Source organism: Ailuropoda melanoleuca, chromosome 5 (genome assembly GCF_002007445.2).
Source record: "Ailuropoda melanoleuca isolate Jingjing chromosome 5, ASM200744v2, whole genome shotgun sequence".
Taxonomy (NCBI): Eukaryota; Metazoa; Chordata; class Mammalia; order Carnivora; family Ursidae; genus Ailuropoda; species Ailuropoda melanoleuca.
Window position 1 is genome coordinate 97,413,824 of NC_048222.1, and position 18,405 is coordinate 97,432,228.

At 34.9% G+C, this 18,405-nt stretch overlaps 1 protein-coding gene across 16 annotated transcripts in view; it reads right to left on the bottom strand.

Annotated features, from left to right (window-relative positions):
• The window catches only part of RAPGEF2 (Rap guanine nucleotide exchange factor 2), a 231,490-nt gene that overhangs the window by 32,123 nt on the left and 180,962 nt on the right, over positions 1-18,405 (bottom strand). For all 16 annotated transcript variants that reach the window (XM_002921668.4, XM_019802224.2, XM_019802220.2 and 13 more), the window contains 3 exons: positions 16,983-17,114; positions 6,562-6,739; positions 748-884 (listed from right to left, as the gene is read on the bottom strand). In XM_002921668.4, the coding sequence (XP_002921714.1) occupies positions 748-884; positions 6,562-6,739; positions 16,983-17,114 (447 nt within the window). The remainder of the gene's footprint in view (positions 1-747; positions 885-6,561; positions 6,740-16,982; positions 17,115-18,405) is intronic.

Below are 18,405 nucleotides of genomic sequence, written 5' to 3' on the forward strand. Positions count from 1 at the left end.
AATAACTCAAGTAAAATGAACTGTTTACTAAACTCAAAGAACAAGGAATATAGCAAATTACAGCCATGTATCTATGTTTTCCACACGCCCAGCAAAGGGTACATGCCATTCTGCTCTTTTATTTTTTTTTTTTATTTTTTTTTTTTAAAGATTTTATTTATTTATTCGACAGAGATAGAGACAGCCAACGAGAGAGGGAACACAAGCAGGGGAAGTGGGAGAGGAAGAAGCAGGCTCCCAGAGGAAGAGCCTGATGTGGGGCTCGATCCCATAACGCCAGGATCACGCCCTGAGCCGAAGGCAGACGCTTAACCACTGTGCCACCCAGGCGCCCCCATTCTGCTCTTTTAATTTGACCTTGGATATTCTTCTCTAAGATGACACAAGGAAAAAAGAATTCCTCTGTTCCCCAAAACATATGTAAGCAATATCAAATGATTGCCATTGCCTCAATAAGATCATTTTGTTCTGACAAAAGGCACATTATGAACATTTAAAGTTACAAAAATCTGAAAAGTTAATTCATCAAAGTATTTCTATCAGTATCATATGAGATATATTATTATAAAAATAATGGATTTGGAATACTTCGACCTAACAATAATTGTATCACAATTCTTGAATTATTCAAATTAATTCTTGCTTATTTCTTTAAGAAGAAAAAATAAGAATTGGTTTTTTGTTCATTTGCTGTTACTGAGAGACCCTCAAACAGAAACTTTTTAAGTGGTGGCAATGTTCACTGACCTCTTCACCATCATTTAGCACTATGGTCCCAGCTCTTTCCACCACTGCAAACACCATCACGGCACAGAGTTCTCGTCTCACCGACATTGTCATATTGGCAAAAGCAGGCAACTGGTGCATAAATTCTAAGAGTTGTTCTGAAAGGCAAAAGATATTATAAACATTACAACTTTTTTTTTAAAAAGCAAGCTTTCAAAAAGAATGCTCAAGGGTTCTTTTTAAACGTCCTACAAACCTGCCCACTGGAAAACAAAATTATTTCAAATATTGTTAGTACAAAAGTTGGATTTCTTGCAGGTATACAAAGAATTGTGACTGTGGAAATGGTGACATTTGCTTAGTGATTTAGGGACAATAGTATACACTGTAATTCAAATTCTAATGGGAATGAAGAAACTAACAAACTTCAAATAGGAAATTTCTATTGAAAATGAGCTGTGATCCTATTAAGGTTAATTAAAGGGTAAAATAAACTGAACTGAAAGAGAGCTCTGAGAATTCTCCAAAAAGTCAGTAGGTCTATTCTAGTGCTTTCTGGGCAAGTAGATGTCCAAAACAGCAAAAATAACCACTTTCAATCTAAAGATAGTCCAGGATTTAGAAACCAAAGGATATTTTCTATGAATGAAGACAAATCTATAAAAATTAATCAACCTAAAAAAATTTACGTTATGTGAGAAATACAAATGGAAATTTACATAGTATTTTTTATTCCACAGATTGGCCAAAAAAGATAAAAGTTTGATCACTCTTCCTATTGACAATGCTGTGGAGAAACATCTAAAAACTTTGATACATTTCTAGCTGTTGACAAGATGGATGACTTCATAGTCTTTTCTAGTCCTGTGGTCTCTATTTTTAATTTTCTCTATTATTAGGTAGCTTTACTAATTACTTACTAAGTTCTTTCCTTACTCCTCACCATGGCTCTATGAGGTGCACGTTTTCTTTCTCATTTCACAGGGAGGAAGCAGGTTCAAAGATGTAATTAGGAGGTGGCAGGGATATGACTCAGGACTGCCTGCCCCCAAAGCTTCTGCTGGACATTACAGGTAGTGATAAAGAGCACAAGATGCACGTCAGACATCATTTGAATACTTATTCGTTATATTACTTTGGGAAAGCTGATTGATTTTCTTAAGCATGTTTCTGTTATTTGTGAAAGAATAATATACAGTTGTGACAATAAAATGAAATAGAGATAATAAAGTCCTTAGCACAGAGTAAATACTCAATAAATAAGAACTGCTATTCTTGTCATTATTATCATATATCATTCAAACTTTTGGCTAAGTAAATATTCTGGTACATTTTTCTTGTCCTCACATAATGAAACTGTCCCTATGCACATTCCATCTATCTATTAGGATTTAGTGACGCATTTTATGTTATTGGACATACAGTTGTTTGTTAATTGCAAAAAATAACACAGAACAGAAAGATATATTCTGTGAAAACATTGTTTTTCCAGAAGGTCAGACTGAGTGTTTTTCCTTGGTCCAGCTGGGTAATGTCTCCTCTGATTAGACCTTACGTCATCGCTCCTGTATAAGACTTCTCATAACACAGGGTGCTTCAGAATCAGAATAACAATGGTAGGTGGTACCCAGTGTTCTTAAACCTGACCCAGACTGATGTGCCAGGAAATGAATTTACTGTTGCAACCAGCATTTTTTTTTTTTTTTGCAACCAGCATTTTAAAAAAAAGAGAGAGAATCAAACACATCACCTATAGAAAAGTTCTGTTTACTGAAATTTTTATTTCTGGAATGAGTAGGTGCATTTGTGTCATGCCATAAAATATATCTATTCTTAGGGACAGCGATAAAGCAAGTTTTATTACCACTTCAAGAGGTGACCCATATCTATTATATATGGGAGGTAAGAATCATTGTTTTACAAATGCACTGACCTTTTGATTTGAAACATAAAGGCAAATGTATTAGCCCTGGTCCTCTGACTAGCATGTCACTATTAGTTCTTCAGGTACCAGTTCTATTTTCTTCAGCTATCAGCCCCCGACCCCTCACCATAAGGTATTAGAATATTATCTGTAGAACACATATTTTGTTTTTCCCTCTCCCCTACTAATACTAACTTTCTTCAGACAAATAAAGATTTATGGTCTTAAGAAAATATGAGACCAGAAGTTGTCAGAAATGTTTTAAATTTAACATAATATGTTTAGGCAACAATAAGTCAAATTACAACCACATACATGATTGAAGAATATGAACCATATGAATATGAAGTATAAAAATATATTCAACTAGGGCCGCCTGGGTGGGTTAGTTGGCTAAGCATCTGCCTTCGGCTCAGGTCATGATCCTGGGGTCCTGGGATGGAGCCCTGCACCGGGCTCCCTGCTGGGCGGGAAGCCTGCTTCTCCCTCCCCCACTCCCCGTGTTTGTGTTCTCTCTCTCTCTCTCTGTCAAATAAATAAATAAATAAAATCTTAAAAAAACAAAACAAAATGACAGGATAGAAAATATCTGTGCCTCACATATAATATAGATAAATAATAAAAAGACAGAAAAGATGTAATTATAGTAATGTACATAATTCTTTAGGTTCCATTGAAAAACTAAAAATAAATAAATGCTTAACCAGATGGCATCTAAGAGTTTTTGAGACTCTCAAAGATTCAATAATGCTGTTGCTGGTTTTGTAGTAACTTCTGTTTATTACACTGGAGAATTAAAAAAATAAAAAAATTTCTATCACTAGTCATCAAAAAATAAATAAAAATAAAATGAAGCATTTGGCTATCAGGACTCAAAATAAACTCTGGTAATGCCACAGGCATCGCACAGAGGTAAGGAATTCAGAGCCTGTAATGAGTAATAAGATAATTCCTTGGACATGGAAAGAAGCAGCCATGGATTGGAGAAGCAGGACTTCTTTCTTCTATATTGCTTGGAAGAATCTATTAGAATAATATATTATTTAATACTATTTTATTTTGTTAGGAAAGGAATATTTCTGTTTATAAAAAAAATTTTTTTTTCAAGACTTTTTTCTAGTCAGTGTGACACACAGAAGAGCCAGATAATCAACTTACAGACACCACGAGCTACGTCAGTATAGAAATTATCTTATTTGCTTTGGTTTAATTTTAGATAAGAAATGATTACTATTAAGATTTTTTTTTTAAATCTGTGGAGTTTTTCTGATGGCATATTAAAGGGGAGAAAAAAGAATTCTTTGGAAAGGATCTTGGAAGTAGGTCTCTACCTTAATGTATCAAGGCATCAAAACAAAAAATTAAATTCACAACCATTCAATAATTGAGGACATACAAAGTTATGAGTTGGAGAGCAGAAATCAATAAAGTCCCTTCCTTCAAAGCACCGAAACAGAGATACACACATCCAAGAATCTATGGGAATCCAAACGCAAATTTTTAAAATTCTTGTGGTTTTTAAAATAAGATCAAAGATTAGCAATTTCATTTGATTCAACTTAAACCCCTCACCCCAACCCAGACACATCATTCCTTCCCTTTTTTGTGGGGGTAGAGGAAGGCGGTTAGGAAGAGAGGCATGCAGAGAAATCATCAATTAAATAGAAGTTGGTAGTTTATATGAAAGGTGTCTGTTGTAACTAAACACTGGAGGACGAGTTAAGATCTAACAAGAGTAACAGCAAAAGAGCTCAAGAGTTCTCACACGTGGTTTTGTTTTGAGGAGTTAGAATATAAGATCTTACAAGATCTCTTATAGGCCAAACAACACTCATGAGGCCTTAATAATAATGATTTATTATTTTAAATAAAAGTATATCTGATGGAGGCAAGCATCAGAATCATTGCTGCTTACAAGTAAATTGGTATTCAAGTAAATGTTATTCACTGGAGATTATATCAACAAGCCCATTAAAAAAAAAAAAAGATAGCTTTGTATTCTTTTGTAGGAATCAGCATAGCTTTTGCTTTCCAGAAATTGTGGAAAAGAAAGGTTCTTAGATATGAAGTGAAAATTTTAAATTTCCAGGAATGACATTTTTAATAATCACTATTTTCTTTTATAACTATGCAAAAATGAACATATTCAAAAAGATGATATATTAAGTTACAAAAGAATAATTTCCACATCAATAAGCATCATAAGCAATGTTCAGTCTAATTAAAAAAACCCTATAAACAAGGATCTTGGATTAAGATGGCAAACTGAACATACTTCCAATTTCACTTTCTCTTTAAAACTACAATAAAAAGATTTTTGAAAAGAAGTCTGCAAGGACAAAGAGAATAGGACGGTGAAGTACAACTTTGGACACTTGAAACCAAATGCATGTGTATGTGGTATCAGACACGAGAGAGCGGAACCCAGTGTTTTCAGCAGGTAAAACAGAACCACTCTCATTTATGCTGCAGAACCCTCAAAAGGCTTATGAACTGCCAGCACCTTTGGAATGGGAGTGGAAGTGGTAGAGAAGGAAATGGTCTGGAGTCAAGGGTGGACATCTGTGAAGCCATTAAGTCCCTTCCTCTAGCAGAAATTACCCAGAAAGGATTAACGCAGAACACATTATTTACTGGGGGCCAAGACAAAGGTGGCTTCCTCTTTTCACCTCCTTCAGGTCTGAGCTCTTCAATTTAAGGGCATTACCAGCCATTCCTTCCTAAAACAGATTTCTGTTCAGTTCATTCCCCAACCTCCATCACTCCCTAATCCCCACTTTATTCTGCAACAGGGCAAGGACCTTACCTGCCTTGCTCCCCACTGAGTTGCCAGGACCTAGAAACACGTTCAGCACATCGAAGGCGCTCAATCGCATTAGCTGAATGAATGAATGGTTACCAACACGTGATATTCACCCTAAATACTTAGCAATTCCTACAACTTTTAAAATTATATTTTAAATGTCTAATACTACTTGTTGTATTTTTGTCCTTAATTTTCTAGCATGGGTATATAGTGTAAGTAGTAAAAGAGTTTCTTCACCATGTTTGTTTCCCTCAAAACACATGCAACTGGCCACTTACAACTATGCCTGTACTGTCCTTTATCTAATCCCAAGAGATCCAGTTCCTTTAATTTGTCTTCAAATATATATTGGCCCAAAAAGAGTGGCAGAGTAGTAGGACAGATCATCTGGGCTCAGCCAAGGATGGTTGCAGATTCCAGGCCTGTGATTGAAAGATGATCCACAGAAGTTGCTCTGACTCCTCGTAAGGAAGAAGCTGGGTGCAGAAGGCACACTCAAACACTCAACCATTATTATATAGTCAGCTCCTGCTCTGATAGGAAAGTGGGTAAAGGGAACTTCAGGGATGGGGAAAAGAGATACAAAGCCACTTCAATTTCTAACTTTAGGATGCACTTAAAGTCTCAACCCCCCAAAGCTCATAGGCTGTTAACTCAACATTTTGTAGTCTTCTTTCACTCAGTCCCATCTTGGTATGGAACCACAGTAGAAGCAAACATGACAATTTTACCAATTGTCATTGGCTAGTATTTATATACAGAAAACATGAGCTTAATAGGAATAGTGCTCACAAGAAAAATAATAGAAGTAACACTGTTTGGAAGACTACTTTTATTATTTTTTTGTCATAAAGTAAACTAAGAAGGGGCTCACGGGGAAGGGTTGTATTAGGAAGTTTTATTATTTGTAGACTCCAGAACATAAATGAATAAAATTGATTCTTTTCAATTTTTTTTGCAACAAATGCTACTTACTGTTTATGCAAGGGCAATTTATAAATTAATAACTTCTTAAAGTTTACTATTCTTGGACTCTATTTTATCAGATCATTTTACCCTAATTTTTTAAAATTGCTCTTAGGTTCATTTTCTCATCCAAACTTACCAATGTCATCGTCTGTCCTGTCAATTGGATCCTTCTCTAGACAGTCTCTCACGATGTCCCTGCTCATTAGAGGATCTGACGCCCTCTCAATGTCTTCTTCGTCATCGTCGTCCTCAGAATCCACCGCTGTTTCCGGCAACCCACTCAGGTCCATATCACCAGCCTCACTTTCTGTGGCCTTAAAAGAGATCAAAACAATTTTTTTAAACTGTTTTAGGTAAATGTTTTGTACTCAAAGGAAATAAGTCTAATTTGAAATATTAGAATTTTAGTATATTAATCTAACAAATCATGTATTCAATACCAAGAAATATTAATGCATCAGGCACTATGTAAAAGGATTTACTTCAACAAAATAGGAGTGATTTTATCTCCTGTTACATTTCTAGTTAGGATTAATGATCTTATCTCAATAATTCTGATTTCTTATCTGAGCTGTCATATGTACTTGAAACAGTAGATTGAAGAAAAAGACAGTGTTTGTTTTTACTCCATTTTTCCAAGAGAATGGTTTAAGCTAAGAGCTTAAGGGTAACAATGATTTTGAGCAATTCCTTCCCCAAAAGAATAGGTGTGGACCGACTAATGCCAAGAAGACTAAACAACTTCTCTACTATTAGACGGTCTTTATGGAAAAGTGAATCATAAATCAAAGGTAACTTGATAAGTACGTGAAACATTTTAGTGTGACTATCCTGATGTCCGCTCTCCAGCTACAAAATACCAAAAAATATTAAAAGACCATATGCCTGCAGGTAACACATTCTTTCTTCATTCCTCAACACAGGACTATATCACAGGTGACCGTCGAGACAAACTCTAGTATTTGAATGTTTTCTTAGTCACTAGAGTCGCAGATTTCAAAATGATCTCTTCTGTTGGGTGATCTCAAGGCTAGAACAGTTATCCTATTTAGGTCATTCTATAGCCTGTTGTGATTATCACTGCAATAATACATATAAATGTTACCATATTGGCCTTGATATACCCAGAATTCACTGTTGAAGCATAATAAAAGTGAATTCAATTAAATATTAACTGCGTAGGGGCGCCTGGGTGGCACAGCAGTTAAGCGTCTGCCTTCGGCTCAGGGCGTGATCCTGGCGTTACGGGATCGAGCCCCACATTAGGCTCCTCCGCTAGGAGCCTGCTTCTTCCTCTCCCACTCCCGCTGCTTGTGTTCCCTCTCTCGCTGGCTGTCTCTCTGTCACATAAATAAATAAAATCTTTAAAAAAAAATTAACTGCATAAGTCTTAAACATCACAAACACGTTTTGCCAAATAAAATATTAAATGCTTGAAACCAGTTTGTTTTAAAACCATTACCTTTGTAGAAAACATGTATTATAAAGTTTACTAACTTTGAATAACTTGCAGTCCACGTGGTTTCCAAAAACAATAAAGACATATTTAAGAGTAGGCAAAAGCACATTAAAAACAAAAGATAAAAACATAAAATGTTGAGCCTGATCATCATCACCACCTTCATCATCTAACACCAAATACTTACACTGTGCAGGAACTGCTCTGTTTTATACATATTAGCTCATTTAATCCTCAAAGCAACCCTACGAATAAGTGCCATTATGGATTTTTATTACTATTCAAACATTCAGGTAAAGAGAAATTATTTTTCCAATGTCATGTTGCTGATAAATTGCAGAATCAAAATTAGAACCCAGGAACTGACTCTACAGTCTTAACCACACCTAATCTGCCTCTTTATAACAGATACTTACATATGAGTGTGGCTTATATAAGGATCTGTACTTTTTCTGTAATTTAGCTTAAGTCGATATTTAAAGAAAAATTTTATTATTTTCTTGTCAACAAAGTTACACTTTTCTCAAGTCTTGGTTTATACTGCTGAACATAAGATTTAATCCTACCTTTTGAAGCAATACAAACAGGTGTTAATATTTTCTAAAGTTTAACAAAAAGAATTTTAATCACATGTTTAGTTCTTTAGGTACAATTTCCTGAACTAAAATACAAACATGGTAAGAAAAACCTTAGGGGAAAATAAGTGAAGACAGAATACCTAAGGAAGACAGAATAATTAAAAATGGGACACCTAATATCTACAAAAGTTCTTTAAGTAATGGCCTTAATAAATATTACAGCGGGGGTTAAGACCATTATCAGCAGAGGTGCTCTAGGTGGGAGAGCAGTAAGACCACAGAATCAACTGTGGCACACTCCTGGTTAAAATTCAGAATTCACAGAATTGTCTCTAGATTGTAGAATGAAACTGAGGTAGAATTTGATATGATGTACGCCAAGACCGTGGTCAGAGAAATTAGGCCAACCTGTTATGATCACCACCTTACTTCTGAAATCTAGAAATGTGACAGTGTGCTAATGTGTGCTACGCTTCCATTTGCACCCCAGTTTCGTCTTAACACTGAAGATTATTATTCATCACCTTATATTTTCAAATATACAATCAGTCCTCCCTCTATATATTCTTTAATATTAGCCTGGAGTGAAGAAGGGACACTATTGGAGACAGAAATAGAAAACAAAACAAAAAAACTTCTAAATAACATAGTTATACAGCTTACAGTTTTTCTTTAATTTTTAAACATCTAACATACAGTAAGAGATAAAAAAGATATTTCATACCATCCCAAAGAAATCATTACTGTCATTTAAATGAATTATATTTAAATCTTAAATAGAACAAAAAGACTTTTTTTTTTTAAGTAAGCTCTGTGTCCAACATGGGACTTGAACTCAGGACTCCAACATCAAGAGTCGCATGCTCTATTGATGGAGCCAGCCAGGCATCCCAGAACAAAAAGACTTTTAAGTGGGAATTGGGTTAATCTCTTCAAAACTGACCCGTCCACCCCATTTGGGTAAATGATCATTAGTTGTTTTCTTATTATGTGTATTCCACCCTTAAACAAATTATTCATGAAATAACATTCACTAAGCCAGTAACTTATTTTTTAAAATAAATATCCATTATATTTTAAAATACTACAGAATTCTCTTAATTTTTTTTTTTTTTTTAATCTTTAAGTAAGCCCTAGGCCCAATGGGGGCTTGAACTCACGACCCTGACTGCGATCAAGAGTTGCATGTTGTACTGAGTGAGCCAGCCAGGTGCCCCTACAGGATTCCTTTTAATAATACCATTTAAATAGAACTTGAGAAACAGTTATTTAGGAGTCTACTAATTCCATAATATTACTGTTTCATGAACAATGAAATGTTTGGAGACTGGAGTTAAAAGTTTAATGAACAAACACAAACTGGTCTACAGGAGAAGTGTACTAAGCTAAGGAGTGCCTGGAACCTAGTAGTTACTGAATTTATATTTGCTAAACGAATAAACTCACAGATTAATTATTCAAATCTCAGCTCTACTATTTACAGTGTGACTTCAGCAAAGTTACTTAACCTCTATGAACCTAGTTTTATCAGTAAACTAGAGATATCTTCCCACTCACAGGACTATTCTTTTTTTTTTTTTAAGATTTTATTTATTTATTTGACAGAGATAGAGACAGCCAGTGAGAGAGGGAACACAAGCAAGGGGAGTGGGAGAGGAAGAAGCAGGCTCATAGCGGAGAAGCCTGATGTGGGGCTCGATCCCATAACGCCGGGATCACTCCCTGAGCCGAAGGCAGACGCTTACCCGCTGTGCCACCCAGGCTCCCCTCACAGGACTATTCTTGACTCAAATAAGGAGAAAGAAAAGAAAGCTCATTACAGCTACTTCAAAAGTCAGTCCCTTCCTGGGGCACCTGGGGGGTTCAGGTCATGATCCTGGAATTGAACCCCATGTCAGGCTCCCTGTTCAGTGAGGAGTCTACTTCTCCCTCTCCCTCTGCCCCTCACCCCACTCATGCTCTCTTTCTCTATCTCTCTCTCAAAGAAATAATAAAATAAAATCTTAAAAAAAGTGTCAGTCCCTTCCTCAAGGGGACACATTTTTTTACATCAGCACTGGCATATCTTTGCCTCTTCCCATACCCGTAGTGAAGCTTACACACAATTTATAGTGGCAGAATTTTAAAAAAAAACCCAAAACTCTGTTAAGTACTGCAACCTCTTACTGTAAAAAATGTCTCAGGCTAATTGAGATTTAAATTCAGGCTAAATGGTTCATGTGATAATTACAAAAACAGTGATCCTACACTGAATGACTACCACGCAGCCAGCATTAGAGTAGATGCGTTTGCTACATAATCATCCTCACGTCAATTCGGCAAATTAGGATTATTACTCCTACTTTTCAGACGAGAAAACATTAGGAAAATCAAATTGTTCAGTGTAAACAAAACCAAACCTAGTAATTGTACTGGGACTGAAAATCAGGTCCGACCAATACAAACTAGTAAATACTCTGCACTATAATACTTTGCCCAGTTTTCTCAATAGACTGTCTTCATAAAGAAAATAGTTAAATCATCAATCATCAGGGAAAAGCAAATCAAAACCACAATGAGATATCACCTTACACCTGTCAGAATGGCTAGACTCACAAAGACAAAAAATAACAAGTGCTGGCGACAATGTGGAGAAAAAGGAACCCTTGTGCACTGTTGCTGGGAATGTAAATGTGAAAAACAGTACGGGGGTTCCTTAACAAATTAAAAATAGAAATACTATATGATCCAATAATTCTATTACTGGGTATTTACCCAAAGAGAATGGAAACACTAATTCAAAAGGATACATTCATTCCTATGTTTATTGCAACATTATTTACAATAGCCTTGATAAGGAAGTAACCCAAATGTATACTGACAGATGAGTGGATAAAGATATGGTGTGGGCACATGCACACTGGAATATTACTCAGCCATAAAAAGGAATGAGATCTTGCCTTGCCATTTGTGACAACATGGATGGACCTATAGGGTATTATGCTAAGTGAAATAAGTCAAAGAAAGACAAATACCACATGATTTCACTTACATGTGGATCTAAAAAACAAATCGAATAAACAAACAAAAAACAGAAACGGACCTATAAATACAGAGAACAAACTGATGCCTGCCAGAGAGGGAAGGGGGTTGGGAAGATGGGCAAAATGGGTGAAGGGGAGTGGGAGATTCAGGCTTCCAGTTACAGAATGAATAGGCTGGGAGAATAAAAGTTACAGACAGTATAAGGAATATAGTCAATAGTACTGTAATAACATTGTATGGTGACAAATGGTAGCTACACTAGTGGTGAACACAGCATAATTTATTGACTTGCGGAATCACTATGTTGTACACATGAAACTAACGTAATGATGTAACACTGTGTCAACTATACTAAAAAATAGTTCAAATATAATAAAGCAATGAAATGTTTTCTGCTTGCTAAGTCATAAAACATAAAATTTTAAATATATTTATATATAAACATAAATAAAATGCTTGCTATTTTCTAGTTTCCTCCAAACTATACTAAGATTAATGCTAGTCTTTAAACCCTTTAATTCTAAATAAAGATAAGCACACAGGCACTTTATATTTTAAAAGTATCTGATTATATATGTCTCAGAAGCAAGAAGAAAGATTCAGTTAGGCAAATAACTCCTGTCCTAAATTATAGATTTAGGTGTACATTATAGTTAAATAGTAATACTCTCAAAAAAAACTAGTAATATTTTCAGATCAATGCCAAAAGCTCTATGATTTACTGAAATCAAAAGGGACTACATATATTGTATTATGAATACAGTTCTTAAGAGATTATTTTGGATTTTTAAAGGACACCAGAAAAATGAACAGAGGAGTTACTAAATGCCATAAAGCTCCAGAGAAGCATTAATTTAACTAAAATAAAAATAATTACTACATGTTTTATCAAGTACTCAATCACTTATGAAAAAAGTTTTTGCTTATTAAATATACCATGAATATCCTCATGTTTGAAAGACTTGCTTAATAAGCATTATTGATGTACATGAATTTTGTGCAGAATTTCGAACACACATATTTAACCCAAATAGCACCTAAGTCAGACCCTGATATAAATTTAGGCTAGAAGGAGGTTATATTGAATGCTAATGCTGATGATAATTTAACCAAGACAACGAGTAGGAACTACCTACAAAACCATATATATGTAGAAAGTATGAAAAAATATTTGGAAATAAGTATAATGCTTGCAATAATTTTAGTTTCTATATTATAAGTTATGCTGTTTCTAATTTTACACATCAATTTTTTAAATTTCAAATAGGCTTTAAAAATATATTTTTGCCTAAAAGACAGGAACAATTTTACAGCTTTTAGTATAAATTGTTAGGTTTCTTTCCAAAAACGATAATCCTAACAGGTGTAAGAATGTCTACCTGTAAATATTTATTATAAGTAAGAAAGTCTGTGCTAATTTGACAGGAAAATATCATATTTAATCCTCATATACTCAATTACTAATATGCTTCGAAATATTTTTTTTAAGATACAGATATCTACATGTACTCTTTTGCAAATTACCTACTCTTGTCCTTTGAATATTGTTATATGGTGAACTGAGTATTTTTCTTACTAATTTGCATAAGTGAGTTGTATTCTGACTTTAAATCTTTGTCTCAAATGATCTTTTAATTATTAAATTTTTTTGATGATTATGCCATTATGAGTTTGCTCTTTAGTTTATCTGGAATTTAATCTTAATTATGATATAAAGTGAGACTACAGAGGTGCCTGGGTAGCTCAGTTGATTAAGCGTCTGACTCTTGGTTTTGGCTCAGGTCATGATCTCAGAGTCATTAGATTGATCCCCACATTGGGTTCTGTGCTTAGCATGGAATCGGCTTGAGATTCTCTGCTTTTTCCTCTTCTTCTGCCCCTCCCCTGCTTGCACTCTTTCTTCCTCTCATAAATAAATATAAATAAATAAATTAATTAATAAATAAAAACCAAAAAAATGAAGTGAGATTATAAAGTGACTCCCCTCAGCCCCAAAGATCATTTATTGAATAATCCATCTTCATTGATTTGTGAGGATTCCTCTATTACATATTACGTCCTTACACATGAATTCCATTTTACTTGACCTCTCTATTCTATTAATCTATTTTTGAACAACTCTTTCCAGTCTACCAAGCTACTGCTCTGATTATCACCCTATGTAGCCAGGATCTTATCATGGCTAGAACTGCACCATCTCATATCATCAACTTAGGCATTCTGTTTTCCACTGCCAACAAACTTCCACTTTCAACGCTTCCATCTGTTTCCAAGATAACCCCTTCAACTCAAGCATGACCTTCAGTCTTCAAGACTCTACCACCTTCTATGTCTAGCTTTCACCCCAGCAGCTTATAAACTCTAATATTTCAATCACATTCATTCAACACATCTTTACTGAATGCCCACAATTTCCTGACTCTAGAGAGAAAATGGAGATAAGACAGAGAAGTTTCCTATTTTCTTGAAGCCGTCATCTTAGTAAGCAGACTTCAACATAGAAAGCAATAATCATTTCAATCAGAGTCTAAACAAAAGGAGTAGCCATAAAAGGAACCAAAATGTAGGACCTACTTTTCAGAAGGTAATAAGGAAAGAACTGAGAAGACGGTACTTAAAAATGAAGGCAGAAAAGCATCAACCTAGGAGAAAACATTCCAGGCAGAAGGCATGCAAAAACAAAGCTCAGCAGTTAAAAAGAGGTTGGCATGTTGCTTCATCTGTCTTTGTGTTACAGTCATTTAATAAAACTCCAGGACTGGGTGAAGCCAAGTCTTTGCTTTCTTTTTGCTTGCTGTAGAAAAAAAATATTTAACAGGACAGAGGGAAATTACTCTGTATTTGAGGGCACCATCTCAATTGAGTTTCCATATTCTAGTCAATTTGCTCTCCTACTCCCTGAAACTTCTATTTCAAAACTTCTCTCCTTAAAACTCTCAACCTGCCAATCCTCTCACTCTCAACAAATGAACTCACCTCTTCAGAGAGAAAAATTGAAGCCATGAGAGAGAGACGCCCTCAACTCCCTGCTCCAAACCCACCATGATAAATATATACCTGTTAAAACAGAGGAAGGTTTCTCTTCTTAAAGCTAGTTATTCCACTTTGCTCTTGAATTCCCTTCCTCCTACCCTCTCAGAAATATTATTCTACCCTTTTCTCTCTGGTACACAGCATTCAATTTTAATCTCTATGTGCCCATCTCATAAGCATTTATACTCACCTCAATATGACAACTTTCTGACTTAGGAGAAAGTTCTCCTAAGTCAGAATTACACAAAGATTAAATGGACTTCCATGAGAGATAGTTGTCCATCCTTGGAAATGTTCAAGAATAAACTGGATGCTTCACTGATAGAAAAGCAGTAGATTAAGTCAATCAGAGAAAGACAAATACCATATGATTTCACTCATATATGGAATTTAAGAAACAAAACAGATAAACATTGGGGAAAGGAAAAAAAAAAAAGGAGAGAGGGAGGCAAACCTAAGAGTGACTCTTAACTATAGAGAACAGACTGAGGGTTGGTTGCTGGGGGGGTGGATGGGCTAAATGGGTGATGGGCATTAAGGAGGACATTTGTTATGATGAGCACTGTGCTTTGTATATAAGTAATGAATCACTAAATTCTACCCCTGAAACTAATATTACACTCTATGTTAACTAACAAGAATTTAAATAAAAACTTGAAACATTAAAAAATATATAAAACATAAAAAACAAAAAGAAAAAGAAGAAAAAGGCAAAGCAAAGCAGTAGGGGATTCAAATACAAGACTGGTTACTGACCCAGGTCCATCTGTCAGGTTCCTTCTCAACCTAAGAACTTCTGATTTAACGATAATGGAAATGGTCTATTGGGAATCTCTATTAAATGTTAAGCTTTGTATAGCTAGTAACAAATCCTAAGATACACCTATGGATTTTTCCTTATGAAGTATATAACTTAACAGGCTACATGCCTACCATCAAATTTGAAATGAGTATCCTTGAAACTCAACTAAAGTGAAGCAAAATATACAGGGACCCTCTATTCCATCTATATACCCCAAGAAAAAGTCAGAGCAATTTGGAGTTCTCACCCACAGTCTAGATTTTTCAGGCATTCTGTACTATCGAGAATTTCCTCATGAACTTATCCTAGCCACATTAAGCTAGAATTCCCTTCAGAATATGCCTCAATAAATTATTTGAACAACATACTTCATTCTCATAAATTCTTATAAATTTGCCTTCTAGCAGTTCCATTCAGGTTTGTATATACTATAACCTCAAGCTGTGTTTCCACTGCAGATCTTTAAAGTGTACAAGCATCTCAAAGTTTAGAAGACAAGGGCTCTATCATGATATTTCAGTTACTATAAAGCACAGCTTTTAGTTATACCATTCATAGTTTTAGGATAAGGGATACTTGAGTAAATGTTTTAAAAAACCAACTTCTAAAAATAGGCAGTATTGGCCGGTGGAGGGAGGAGAGCAAAGTTACCCTTATCCACCATCTTCTCCTCCTCTAACATTTGAAAATGGGATTACTTCCTAAATATTTAATTATAAGTTAACACTTACTGCAAGGTATCTATCTTTGCATTTGATATTCTGTCAAATTAGAATTTTTTAAAGTTACCTTAAAGAACCAGATATTTCTTATTGCAAAATAATAAATTCTTAATCAGAATAAATTCTTAATCTGCAAATAATAGCATTTGTGTCTTATGATTATTAGTAAGTGCTCTATAATATCCCTAAATTATAGGAAAGTGTATATACCTATTACCTCCTTCAAACAAAACTGATTTTCTAAGATCTACTAAATTTAGAACCTAAATGTTTTTGCCCTGATGGTATTCTAATTGTTTAGTTACTTTCAGTATTTTTTTTTAAATAGAAACTTAGCACTGCCTGAATATTTCAATGATCCTAAAATACTATAATGTTTCTAAAGAAAGGTACTTCAATGGTCATCTCATATCACAATTCCTAAGAAGTCAAGAATTATACTTTATAAAGTGAGTACTCTGTTCTTTTTATTTGAAACCATCCAAAATCCCATACTGGTAGTATTTGAATACTTCTCCACAGAACTTTTTTGCATTATTTTAGTCACTTTTCCCAAATTTGCATATTCTAAGCCAATGAACTCTTCCTTAACAATTAAAATTATTTTGCTTTTAAAACAGTTTTGGAATTCCATAGTTCTAGTTTCTTTTCCATCCACCAGTATCATAAGAATTTATTTTATACACATAACTAAATCTATATATAATTTAAAAATGCAAGAAAAATAGTCCAATGATCTAATCATAATAATCTCAAGATTTTAATAAGAAAAACTTACTTTATAGCACAATTCTGCAGTTTTCCCCTAAGTTTTAGTACAGTATATGTACATAAAATATACACAGATATATTTACTTTATATATCCTATCAATTAAGAGTCATAAAACTCCTTGGAATACATAAAAATGTAGCAAATGACAAGGAAAACACGCTCTTACCTGGTAGATATCAGAAAGACTGCTGCTTCCAGAATCACTAGTGATACTACATCCTGAATGGCTAGAAGAAACGTGCGTCACCTGTGGGTGGAGACTATCAGTAAGGTGTAGTTTTGTGAAATCTGCAGGAAGCTATGGAAGGAGCAGGAGAGACAGGATTACAATTTGAATCAAGAACTCTTAAGGCATTGAAACATTTTATTATACTCTTCCATACCATTTACCCAAGAGTACTAGGAAGAATATTTCATTTTTCAAGTTCACAAATTACTAAATATTGTCCTATGTATCAAAAATCACAAAATACATTTTAAAGTACTCAATGACCTTAATACTACATTCACTGTTTAAAGAGGTGGGTTTGGAGGTGTTTACTTGGGTGAGCATTTAATTCAGTGAGTGACAACTTTCTAATTACACACCACTGAGGAAATCAGTCTACTATTATTTGTTAGCCCCACAAATGCAGCTTTGTAGCAAGAAACAGCTTAAACAAGAAAACAGATTTGAGGTTCCTATATGCCCAAATACTATTTAAAAGTAAAGAAAAGGGGTGCCTGGGTGGCTCATTCAGTTAAGCCTCGGACTCTTTGATTTCCACCCCGGTCATGATGTCAGGGTCCTGAGATCAGCCCCGCGTGGAGCACTGGGCGTAGAGCTTGCTTAAGATTCTCTTTCTCCTTCCCCCCTGCCCCTTCCCACCCACTGCTCACGGGTCCTGTCTCTCTCTCTCAAAAGAAAAAAAAAAGTAAAAAAAAAAGTGAGCATTTTAGAACTGACAAAATGTATTGTTATACAAGTAACTGTGCTAGGCTCTATGGAGAAAACAGAAAAGAACGCCTTCAAAGAACTTAGACTTGAGAAAGTTATGGACAACATTTACCTATCTATACACATACACATACATATCAACTTACTATTTGTTCATTTTTTACCCTAAATAAGAGAGTTTCTATGGAACAGATTCACTAAGTATCCCTCAAGTGCTTCTACAATTTCCCCACATAACAGAGAAAATATATTGAAAAAGAAAATATCCACAGGTCGCCTGGGTGTCTCAGTCGGTTAAAAAACCGACTCCTGATTTTGGCATGGGTCATGATCTCAGGGTCCTGGGATCGAGCTCTGCATTGGGCTCAGCACTCAGTGGGGAGTGCTCAAGGATTCTCTCTCCCTCTGCCCCTCCCTGCTCTCTCTCTCTCTCTCTCAAATAAATAAAACTTTAAAAAAATCCATATATTTGTCTATTCAACAAATTATTTACTGAGTCTTTTTCCTCTTACTACGTGCTAGTCAGTGAATGAGACTCTAAGAAAACATTGCCTTAAGAATCTTATACTCTCATAAGTTATCACCAGTTCTTTTGAATTAAAAAAAGGGCACTATCTATACTATCCCACTTATTATACTATTGGCCAGTAAT